This window comes from Sarcophilus harrisii, chromosome 3 (genome assembly GCF_902635505.1).
Source record: "Sarcophilus harrisii chromosome 3, mSarHar1.11, whole genome shotgun sequence".
In the NCBI taxonomy this organism is placed as follows: domain Eukaryota; kingdom Metazoa; phylum Chordata; class Mammalia; order Dasyuromorphia; family Dasyuridae; genus Sarcophilus; species Sarcophilus harrisii.
This window is the reverse complement of record NC_045428.1, coordinates 560,742,545-560,755,009: the sequence shown is the minus strand read 5'-3', so window position 1 is coordinate 560,755,009 and position 12,465 is coordinate 560,742,545. Positions and strand designations below refer to the sequence as shown.

Sequence of the window (12,465 nt, the reverse complement as noted above, 5' to 3'; positions counted from 1 at the left end):
TCTCTTAAAGTCATTTTCTTATGGCAGTAAAATGGCCATATATTCATCCCCCTCCATTCTTTCTCTCAGAAAATGGGTTTCCTTTGCCCTTTGTGAGATATAGTACCCCACTTTACCCTTTTCTGATAAATGTCCTTTCCACCTCAATTTCTAGAAAAGGTATACATGTTTTTTAATCATCTTTACACAGAAATATAGTTCCCAAAGATTTCTTCTTACCTTTTTAGGTTTTCTTGGGTTTTTTTGCAGATCAAACTTCTTTTAAGTTCTGGCTTTTTACAAAAAATAAAAATTCATTTTTGTTAATGACCATCTTCTTCCCTGGAAAAAGATGCTCTTCAGTGGAGAAATTGTTTTTTGGTTGTTCAGTTCCTTGCCTTTCAAGAATTCTATTCCAGGCCTTGATCTTTTTAATGTGGATGCTGCTAGATCTTGGGTGATCCTTTTGTGGCTCCTCTAATTTGAATTGGGTTTTCTGGCTTGGGTATTTTTTCCTTTGTTTGGGGTTCGGCTTTTGGCCACTATATTTCTTGGTGTTTTGTTTTTGGATCCCTTTCAGTGGGTGATTGTAATCCTTTCAATTTTTTACCCTCTGTTTCTGCTTTGGGAATTCTTTTGTAATTTCCTGGAAAATAGTGTCAGGCTCTTTTTTCATCATTTTTCCAAGTCAATATTTAGATTTCCTCCCTAGCCTATTTTCCAGGTCTTTGTTTTTCCCGAAGGTATTTCCATTTTTCATTTTTGATTTTTTGGTTTTGTGACTGATTCTTCTTTCTCGGTCATTTCAATTCCATTTGTTCATTCTTTTTCAATGGAGGTTTTTTCCTCACTTTTTTTTCTTTTCTAATTTCCTTTTTCAGGAATTTTTATTTTAAATTTTTTCTTTAGAAACATTTCTGTTTAGTTCCCCTATAAATTTTTTCGTTTGTTTTTTATCCCTCTGTCTTTAAATTAAACTTCATCCTTTTAAGGTCCCCCCTTTTCCCATTTTTTTTGCTCTTTTAGAGAATTTTCAGAGACACTTGGGGAAAAGGGGAAAAAAAAACCCCATTTAATCTGCTTTTTTTTTTTTTTTTTTTTTTTTTAGAGGTGGCCTCAAAAAAAGCCCCTTAACGTTTTTTTTTTTTTTTGGGGGGTGGCCCAGGCTTTTAGACTGGGGGGCGCGCCTGGGACTTTTGGGCTCTGGGGGAGGCGCTGTTTGGGGGAGGGTGGGGTTCCAGGAACTGCTGTTTGGGGTTGGAATTCTTCACCCCTGGTGTTTTGCTTCTCTGCTGGGCCCGCTTGCTGGGGCAAAGATCAAGCCTGTGGGAAGCTCTCCCATGAGGCTGAATCACCCCAACCCCCTCTGGTCTGGGCGAGGCTGCCCTGAGCTCTTGCTGCCCCTGCCCTCAACCTTGCCCAATCAAAACCATCCCGTTAAGCAAAAAAGCCTTTCCTGGTGAATCTCAAGGATGTCTTCTCTTATAACTGTTTGTGGGTTTTTTCATGAATTAATTCAGAGGCTTGTAATGGATGGATTCTGGGAAAATGTGGACTTAACAGCTTGTCCTCCTTTCCCCATCTTGGCCGGAAGTCCTAGCTCTTTCCCTTTCTATTCAGTTGTGGGCCTAATCCAGTTTCTGTCTTGTGGAAAAAAAAAAAAAAAAAACTTAATTTATTTATGGGAATTGTGAGAAAACTACTGCATTGTTTGAACCCAGCCCTGCATGGATTACCATTACCTATTGCTTAGAGACTCCTAAAACCCAGTCAGATTCAAAGATTGATACAAAAAGTTTTCTCACAATTATGTATCTTAATACATGGGAGGGAGCGCCTGCAGTACAGATGTCTTATCTGAAAACTAGCTCTGTACTGTTTCCTTATTTCTTTGATTGAATACAGGCACTTCTAGGGAGTGGGAGACCTCTTTTTCTGATTTCAGGGAATTGCGCCTGTTAGCTCTCCCCCTCCCAACTTGGAAAGCCCCTATCTTTCCTCCAATTAGAAATAAGATGATCTAATCTTGTATCCTGATTTATATCCTATTAGATGTTTACTTTTAATGCATAAAAATCTGCATCTCCTTGTATTTGGGATACAGTGCCAAGCTGAGAAGGCCTGGTCTCAATTTGTTATGCACTTTTGGCATGCATTGCTTAATAAATCAATATGCTTGGAAGCTTGAACCTTTGTTTCCTCAATCATTTCAGATTTCACTGGTCACAGTTGTGACATTTGTTAACATATTAAGAACTGTGCAAATCTCTGTTTAAGTGGTGGTGGTAATAGTGGTTTATACTTTTGGCTTGTAGAAACCGTGATACATTCAATCCTGATAAAATACTAACCTAACATTTCTCTTGTTCTCTCTAGCTGGTCTTGATCATCAAAAAGGCATTTTGGCAAGAAGGCTAAACAGTGCTCTACTTGCCCCCAGCTGGAGCAATGGAACTTCCCAACTATAGTCGCCAGTTGCTGCAACAACTGTATACACTCTGCAAGGAAAGACAGTTCTGTGACTGCACCATTTCTATTGGGACAGTTTATTTCAGGGCCCATAAACTGGTCTTGGCTGCTGCCAGCCTCCTCTTTAAAACATTACTGGATAATACAGATACAATCTCTATTGATGCGTCTGTTGTGAGTCCAGATGAGTTTGCTCTCCTGTTAGAAATGATGTACACTGGCAAGCTCCCTGTGGGCAAACACAACTTCTCCAAAATTATCTCCTTAGCTGACAGTCTGCAGATGTTTGACGTGGCAGTTAGCTGTAAGAATCTGCTCACCAGCCTTGTAGGCTGCTCTGGTCCAAGTCAAGTACTAAGAGATTCTTCCCCTCAGACAGTGGAGCCATGCAAAAATGATGCCGATTCTGATCGACGGCTGCTCGGGAATCCTTCCCCAAAGAATGTGATTGTGTCTTCCCATTCTGCAGAGGTTCTACCTCCTCCTGTGGCTCTGAAGGCCGACACTGTGGTGGTGGTTAGTGCAATGACACAAGAAGCTGAGGAGGTGAATCCTGCCATGGAGCAGCAGGAGGTTGATACGACTTCTGCTGCTGCCCAGGAAGAGACTCTGGAGATTGAAATGAAGGGAGCAGCTTCACCAGGGGAGACTTCCACCATTTCCCAAATGCCTTCTCTTTCTCCTGGGAAAGAAGCAATAAATGAAGAGGTAGAGGAAGAGAAGGCGGCAAGAGCAGCATGTATATCTCAGAAAGTGACAGAGACCACCACAGAGCCAGGTAATTGTCCTTAAAGGAAATCTTGAAGTCTGGGTTACCTTCTTATTACTTAATGATTTTGGTCCTATTTTTTATTTATATTTTTAGAATTGCCCTTTAAACATCAACTTTATGGTGTCACAAATTTTTCTAAGAGCCCATTTCTCCTGCCATATGCTTGCCTTCTCCCCTCCCCCCACTTTTTGTTATTGGGATTGTGTACATAAATATTAGTTGTTGCCCTTTCATAACAGTGGGAGAGAACTGAAGTGGTTATGTGGTGATCGCTTTTCTCAGCAGATACCTTTCTGGGCGTTCAGAGTGGCTCATTATGGGCACTCACCATAAGGGGAACAGCCAACTGAAGAAGTGTTTGGGCCATTACAGCTCCTGAAGACCCCCTCCATGGTCATGGAGGGAGCGCCTGCATTTTGGCTCAGTGAAGGAACACTCACGCCAGCATAGTCACGGCTCTTTTGAAGTGCTGAAGTACAGCAGCTGATGGTTTTCAATAACCTCTGCTCTGTTAGCAGCCTTCTAGGGGTCTGGCTTAGTCATGGTGATATGACTGACATCAGTTTCATTCAATGTAAAGTGCTCAGAGCCTTTGTACCAGGCTGAATTCTCTTCCTCTTGGCGTACTTCTGTGAGATTCTTAGGTTTGTCTTGTTGGCGCAGTTTGCATCTCATAGAAGCAGCCATTCTCACGCTGTAGGAAGAGGGCCTGTCAGCAGTCTGAAGACAAAAGACAAACAGGAGAACAGAAACATTAGTAAGACCAACAACAATGTACCATTTTGGATTGATGCTCATTGTTTTAACCATGCTGAGTGTGGCACAGAAGAGGAAGCTGTGAGTGACATTCTGGTCCTTATTATACCTGACACACTAGATAGCAGTTAAAAGATGTGTCTGACCTAAAGACTTGCAGGCAGCTTAAACTTCCACTTAGTCCCTTCAATTAATGACTGACTGATGTTGTTTCTTACATGCAGAGCATGAGAGGAGAATGTATAAGTTGGATTTTCTTCTGCAAAATGAAAGTATCTTCTCTGAAGTGCTCTGTGTTGCCCAGGATGTACTGAAAAGACTAGATGAATGTAGAAACATTAAAAGTCCCCATAAGGAGGTATGTATCATTTTCTTCCTATCTTGTTGTACTCTTAGCAATTTGTAGGAATCCAGGAAGCAAGTAAGAAGTGTATTTCATGGGTAAGATATAATATCCTGCATCCCCAGGATAGAAGAACAAAACAAAACCAAAAAAATTAGTCTCTGCCCTTAAGGAGTTTATATTCTACTTAGCAATTTTCCCTTTGCTTGTCATGAAGCCTGGCAAAATAGATATGCAGAATATTCTAATAGTGCAGATTTTTCTTAAAGTTAAATTTCATTTTCTTAGCTTTTATTCTTATATGATCATAATAGAGTTCTTTACTATAATATATGTGCTAAATATAGTATTCTGAATATAAATATATATAATATATACTATATTAATTTAAAGATAGGCCATCCTTCTAAAAGTGTGGGCTCTTTGGAAGTAAAAAAAATATGTAAGTATACAATGAAAAGAATTCCATAAAATTACTGTATGTTGAACATGTTTTTGCCAATTAAGAGGTTTTTTAAAAAAAATTTCTTTCAATTCAAATAGAGACTTTTAATTTTTATAGCTTTTTATTTTTCCAAATACATGCAAAGATAGTTTTCAGCATTCACCTTTACAAAACCTTGCATTCCAAATATTTTCCCCCAGCTTCCTTTCTCATCCCACTCCTAGACAGTAAGCAATCCATTATAGATTAAATATGTATAATTCTTCTAAATTACATAATACATGACAAAATACATAAAAAGAATTTAGAAGAATTCTTCTAAATATTTCTATATTCATCATGCTGTGCAAGAAAAACCAGATCAAAAGGAAAAAAAAATGGGGAAAAAAAAGCAAACAAACAACAAAAACAACTGAATGTGGATGACTCTTTCCATCACAAGTCTGTTGGAACTGCCTCGAATCATTTCACTGTTGAAAAAAGCCAAGTCCATCTCAGTTGATTATCACAATTTTTAAAAATCATTACTTTTAGCTGTTATTTTCATTGTTACAGACCATATTCAGGTTTTGTATGCACCAGATTTTGAGAGCAGCCCGAGGCTCGCTTATATTTTGACTGATATAGTATATCACCAGATAAATCCCTGGTGATGAAAAACGTGTGTTCTCATTGCTGGAACGATGTAGATAATTAAATCAATGGAATCAGTTTTGGTTTTTATTTCCCTGACTATAAATTATAGCTTTCTCTGGAAAATAACTAAACTTAATGGTTTCTTCATGAAAAGGAATAGCCGGAGTCCCACTTCTCTGGGACTCTTTGGGTTGTATCTGAAAGGACCTTTGAGTTGTTCTTTTTCCTTGACTGGTTAGTCCAGTACCTCTCTTTTATTAGCATATGTTGACTTAAGTGTTTTATAATCTTTTAAAAACTGTTTTACAGTTTTAAAAAATAAATTCCCTTGAAGTTTCTTCTTTATTTACTGTCCAAACATAGGGGAGGTGCCCAGCCCAGGGGATTCTTGATTACTTGATACTACTAATTACCCAGAGTAAAGTCATTGTGTTTGAGGGAAAGGCAGGAGGGAGGACCAGATTTAGAAAGACCATGCTCTGTACATTTATTTCTATTTAAAGATGGCAAATATCACCATGTCTTCTCCAGCTATTTCAGGAGAAAGTCTGAGCCACCATTTCTCTTTAATGTTACTATTGTCTGTCTTTTTCAAGAGAGCAGAAATCTTGCCTTTTTGTTTACATGTTTTTTTTGGTAGAAAGGATTCTAGAGCATGGTGTCAGAAAGATGATTATTAGATGATTGTTGCTTGACTTAGTTCTTTGTTATTTTCCTAGACTTTTTTTTAATCTTCCAAAGAAGTTAGCTTGTTTCATTGTTATCTTGTTAATTGTCAAAGTGTTTATTAATCTTACAAATTTCAGTGCTTTCAACTTTACTCTTTTTGAGGCTTGTATTTTGACACATTGTTCTGAAGGAAAGGAAGCAGAAGTAGGGTCTCTGCTAGTTGTTACAGTTTTGTGTATTTCTTCACTGAAATTAGTTTGTGAAACAACCCTGTGCTTAGTTTGAGGAGGACACCGTGCACTGATGTCCTCCTGATTTTATTTCCTAGGGATAGATGATGAAAAGTGGCAAATCTATTCTCCAAGCAGTGATTGCAGCAACATGAGCAAAGGCTGGCTTGCTGAAGATGGTGTGAGATCAAACCCAGACTGATTAAGAAGTCTCTGAGGCCTTGAATTGGAAGGTGTCTTTATCTCAGGATAATATCACTGCCAGTTAGACAGAGATGTCTTTGCAGCATTTCTTCTGGGAGTAAATTCATATTTTTCTCTTGTTTTGGGGGCTATAGTTTATATTGATTTTTCCTTTTTTTCTGACCATTGTCATTTTCTTAGTGAATTAGATGTACACAGTAATGTTAGATCTTTGACTAGAGTTAAGAGAGAGCTTTCCCTCTTTTTGCTGATGATTTCTGAGCTTTTACATTTTTTCCTAATTTTCCCACAAAATTCTGGAGAGACTCTGAGGTCATAGGATCATAGAAGGCCTAAGACTCAGTCATTTTTTTCCTTTACACAGTTTTATTTAGAAGGCAGTCAAGTTTTCTCTTCTATGTAAATTTTAAGATGTTCTTTAGCAAGTAAGTATATTTGTTTGTTCCCTATCATGACAGTATAAAATCAGATTTGTTGTGAAATGATTATGGGGAGTTAGATTACTAGTATGAGGTCTGGAGGGATGAGGAAAAAAGCTCAATTGTACTTTATTTCTGAGTCCCTACATTATCAGGATGAGAAATACAGCCAGAAGGAACATAGAAGTATTGATACACATCTAGAAACGAAAAATAGATCGACTTAATGATATTCATCAAATAACTGAAGATAAATCCTCTTAGAAAGTCCAGCAGATGCTGGAATGATCTGATTCCTAATCATACTTCGTGCTAGGGAGGTAGAACCTAGAGAAAGGGCTAGGGATCCTTCACAGTGAGGTCAGTGGATCTTTAGAGCACCCAAGAAGAAAAAGGGAAATGAAGATATGATCTATGTGATCACAACCTATTAAAAGTCTGCACGTAGGGCAGACAGAAAGGCTAGGATTTGAGGAAGGAAGCAATCCTTGTTTAGTCCCAGATGATGAAATTAAAGTGTCTTTTCATATGACGGAGTGGAAGGAGAACATGGAGAACTCAACCTTTTTTTAGGGATGGATGTCAGCTTAGTGCCCTTGGTTTAATATACTACCTTTATAAAAGGGCAAATCTATTGTTTATTTCATTTTTCATAAGCAAGAAAACTTACATTTAAAGCCCTCAACCCTTTTGGAAAGGCTAAGTGTTGAGTTGAACAGTTGTGACTTTTATATCACATGGTACTTAACCCCTAAGCCTCTGACATATTTTAACATGTGACAGCCTTCCATCTAGGCAGATCAGCTATTTTAGAAGAGGGTTGGCCACCAGGAAATAAATCTGAGCCCAGTTTATTTGTGCTAGACAACCCAGAGCATCTTAGATGGCTGATGGAGCCACAACCATAACTGGCTTTCTGTGGTGCAGCTTCTCACTGGGGATTAGTAGGGAGAGCCAGGAGCAGGCTGTCCAGGCAGCTGGCTCCTGCCTCCCGGCTCTTCCCTGAGTCTGCCCCTGCTACTCTTCCCAGATGGCCACCTTGTCTTTACTGCTGAGCAATGAAGTTAACAAATGTTTTAATTTCACTGCTGAGTAGCTTTGCAAAGGGAGAGGAAAGAGGGAGGATAATGAGCTGAGTCAGATGCCATTGCTGATAAAAGCTTCTCTTAGCCACCAGCTCAAATCAGAAAACCAGAGGGAGTTAGGACAATATGAGGAGAACTGGATTTCCAGAAGCCTCAGAGCAGAAGTAAAAAAAAGACTTTGGCATATATTGCCAGTAAGAGAGAGGCAGTATAGAAACAGACAGCCAAACCTGCTTCACTTAAGGTGCCCAAATGAAAGCAAATGGAAGGAAAGATAGGAAAAATGGTCAGCTGGACATATTGTTAATAAGCCAGTGGATTCCATCAGAATGTCCTGGCCCCTAATCAGGCCTGGGACCTTTCCCCTAGAGATCCTATCATAATTGAGGGTATTAAAAAAAGTCCTTGAGACCCAGAGAAATTAAGTAACTTGCTCTTGTTCACATAGCCAAGACTTGTTAGAGCTGGAATTTGAACTTGTCTTTTCTACAAAATGGTAGAATTCCATTAAAATGAATTTGTTTAAAAAGGATAAAATTTTGAAATGATTCCTTCATTCTTTAAAAATATAGACAGTTATTTTAGATTTACAGCCGCCTAGATATTTTGTGAACTAACAAGCATTTATCATCTCTCCCTTTCACTGTCCTTTCCTCAAGAAAACCCAAACCCAATGCTTTAATAAGTCCACAAAACAAATTCCCATGTTGGCTGCGCCCAAAGATGTGTCTCTCATTCTGGAATTTAAGTCCATCATCTCCATGGCAGGAGATGGGTGGGGTGGTGTATTCTCAGTGTTTCTGATTTAGAGTTTATCATTGTGTTAATCTGGAACTTGTCCAAGACAATTCTTAGAACTGACCTAGAAGGATTATAGGATTTGTTAGAGAGAAAGTAGCAGACAGAAATGAAAAATCAGCCAATCCTCAAGTATGCATTGAGCATTAAGCCCAGTAGCAGACAGAAATGAAAAATCAGCCAATCCACAAGTATGCACTGAGCATTGAGCCCAGTCCTCCGCTCTGCCTCTGCCAACAAAGATCATGAAAAACCCCATTTTGGAGCTTGGGGAGTGGGAGGAGGCCAAGAAGTTTCTCTTCCTTAGAAACCTCAGAGACTCCCTAGAAACTCATACCGCCTTTATACTGTTGAGAAAACTGAAGTCCTAAAAGGGTAAGGAATCTGCCCAAAGTCATATCAACAGTTAATAGCAGAGCAGGGCTTCAAACCCAGATCTTCTCATTTCATATCCAATTTATTTTCCTATTTCCATTGAAATAAGACATAGTCTTGGCAGTGACCGATGATCAAAGCCTGGTGTATGATAAATGCCAGTTTACAGTATGAACTCCATCATATACAAAAGTCATGTATTCTTTCTGCACAAATTGGTTTTCCATGATGCAGAGAGTAGAGTATAAACCCAGCTCTTGCCTGAAGGGAGCTTATAGTTGGGATTTGGAAAGTGAACATGGATTGCTAATGAGATAGGACTTGAATTGGGCCTTGAAGGTCAGGTAAAATAATGTGGAGAATGAAAATGAGAGCAAGAGGGATGTTGCAGAAATGTAGCCAACGGTCCCCAATATAGAGGGTCTTTCTGAATCTTGAACCCTCATCTAAATCAAGAAAACACTGATATGGATCATTTATCTAGATTTCACAAATATGACTGAACCTTGGTCATCTGTAGTTAATAATAGCACATAGGTATAAAAGGAGACTGTTTCCAGACTTGTAGACTTAGGGTTTGGCTATAAAATTTTTTCCCTCATAATTTCTTTCTCCAATAAATTATAAATGAAGCTTGCAAAGTCAGCCGTTTACATAAAACAAGTTCAATCTGTCAGATTATGATAAAAGAAATAATTATAGTTTTTTTTTATTGTCTTGAGGAAAGATTATCTAAAACTTAAATATATATACTTCTGTCATGCTTGAGTTAAGTCTGGCCAAGTTGCTAGTTTTTTTTTTTTCTTTTAAAATTCCTTGCCAAATGAAATGAATTAACATTGTTATTAAAATTATTTCATTAGCATTAAAACTACCTTCAGTGTGTACAAGTGACTGCCTTGTTAGACACCTTGGGTCTTTATGTATATCCTGCTTTGGGGCTAGATAGCGTTTGATCATAAAACTGTGGCAGTAGAAATTCCACAGTGGCTTTTGCTCCAATTTCAGTGAGCCCTTGAATTGGTTCTTGGCATCTCTCAGCCCCTATCACCAGGCCCACATAGGACAGGCCCTTCAGAAATGTTTGTTGTTTGAAATCCAAAGTACATGTTCCCTCCTCCCAATAGCCCTCGCGAGGGAGTTTTGGTTAAAATGAGATAATGGCTGTCAAACATTTTGAACTTACTGAAGGAAAGGTGCTTGAGGATTTAGGGTACTTTAGCAGTCAAATGTCATCAGTCATTAATCAGTGAGTTAAAAACTGAGATAATCCTTACAGAGTGTACTGAAAATCTACTCTTGCCTAACTAGCTTTTTATTTCTTGTTCAGTCACTTCAGTGCTGTCTGACTCTTTATGCCCCCATTAGGGTTTCCTTGGTGGAGATACTGGAATGGTTATTTCCTTTTCCAGCTCGTTTTGCATATGAGGAAACAGAGGCACCCAGGCTGAAGTGACTTGTCCAGGATGGCACAGCTAGGAAGTGTCTGAGGCTGGGTTTGAACGCAGGAAAATGAGTCTTCTTGTGCACTGTGGCGCCCCCTAGCCGCCCATAGTTGACTGTGGTGGAACAGTTGTAGGAAGCCGGGCCCTGGAACTTGGGGAGGTCACTAATGGGCTGGAAGTTGGTCCAGTAATGTTCCATTGCGTCAGTCTTTCCCAGGCACTGCCTAAAAATAGACAAAATAGATAATGAAGGAAGGGAAGACAGTTGCATACCATGAAAAGAACATTGGCCCTGGGTTCAAATCCTGTGCTACCTGTGTCACCTTGGGCAATCACTGAAGTTCCTTATCTTTTCCTTTCCTCCTGGAGTGGTCCTATAGTTGTTGGAGACAGTCACCTCTAGGGGTGGGGATGAGACCTAGAGAGTGAAGGTAAGAAGGAGTCTAGGCGTGGGAGAGGTCCCTGCAGAGGCAGCCGGAAGGTGAAGGGAGGTGTGTGAGGTCTTCCCGAGGGCCCAGTTTGCTGTTTTATAGAGTGGGATAAGGGCAGATGTGTAATGGAGCCAGAAAAGTGGTCAGAACCAGGGAGCGAAGGGATTTAAATGACAAACAGTGGAGTGTATCTGAGCTTTGAAGTAATGGGGAACCATTGGGGTTTATTGAGCAAGAGAGTGTCACGGTCCTTTTGGCAGCTTGATGGAGGATAGATTAGAATGGAGAGAGATGAAGTAATGAGATCAATTAGAAAGCGACTTCAGTAGAAGGGGCAAGGAGTGTAAACAGAGGTTTGACCTATAAGAGTGACTACCCAAAGGGAGAGCAGGGCACGGATATGAAAGATTCAGAAATAGGAATAACAAGCTATGGCAACCACTTGTTTGGGGTGGTAGATAGTTTCAGTTGAGACTCCTTATATGTTTATGCCATGGACACACACGCACACCCATAGTTTCATATTCATCTTGTAGCACTTCTATTCTTGTCTTGATTTCTAAGATAATGCTTGTGTAATATCACATGTGCATATACACATACATACATATATACACACATAGTATATGTACAGGTGTATGTATATATTATATATATATATATATATGTATGTATATATTATATATGTATACATATACATATATATATATACACACACACATGGATAAGTAATGTGTGTTATAGCAGATATGTAGGAAGAGCCTCCTAATTAATATGTGAATTAACGTATCAATGAATATTTATCAAACACCTACTGTGGCAAGTGCTAGGGATACAAAGAGAAGCAAAAGGCAATTCCTGCCTTCAAGAAACTTACAGTCTAATAAGGGAGAAATCATACAAACAAACAGATACAAAGTGTGTATACAAGATTAATCAGAAATCATTAACAAAAGGAAGGCATTGGAACTGAGAGGAGTTGGGGAAGGCTGCCTGTACAAGTTGGAATTTTAGTGGGGACTTAAGGGAAGCCGGGAAGTCAGTAGTCAGAGTGGAGGAGGGAGAGTGCTCCAAGTATGGACGACAATCTGAGAAAATGCCTGGTAGTGAGAGAAGGGTTGTCTTGTTTGTGGAACAGTCAGGAAGCCAGGCTCACCGGATGGAATAATACATGTGGAGGAGTAAGTGTAAGAAGACTGAAAAGGTAGGAGGAGGCTAGGCTAGGAAAGGTTTTAAATGCCAGACAAGGCATTTTGCATTTGCTCTTGGAGACAACGGGGAGCTGCTGGAGTTTATTCAGGGAGAGGGGGGATGGTAGGGACACGATTGGACCTGCATTTTAGGAAAAGTGCTGTAGAGCTGAGGCAGGCAGACCCATCGATGGGCTACTGCAGCAGCCAGACGTGCGG

General features: G+C 39.5%; 1 protein-coding gene across 1 annotated transcript in view; it reads left to right on the top strand.

Moving 5' to 3' along the window:
• ZBTB40 (zinc finger and BTB domain containing 40) overlaps positions 1–12,465 on the top strand; it is a 67,638-nt gene that overhangs the window by 35,031 nt on the left and 20,142 nt on the right. Inside the window, 2 exon segments of the mRNA XM_031962641.1 lie at positions 2,356–3,226; positions 4,201–4,334. Of these exon segments, the coding sequence (XP_031818501.1) occupies positions 2,428–3,226; positions 4,201–4,334 (933 nt within the window). The 5' untranslated portion in view covers positions 2,356–2,427.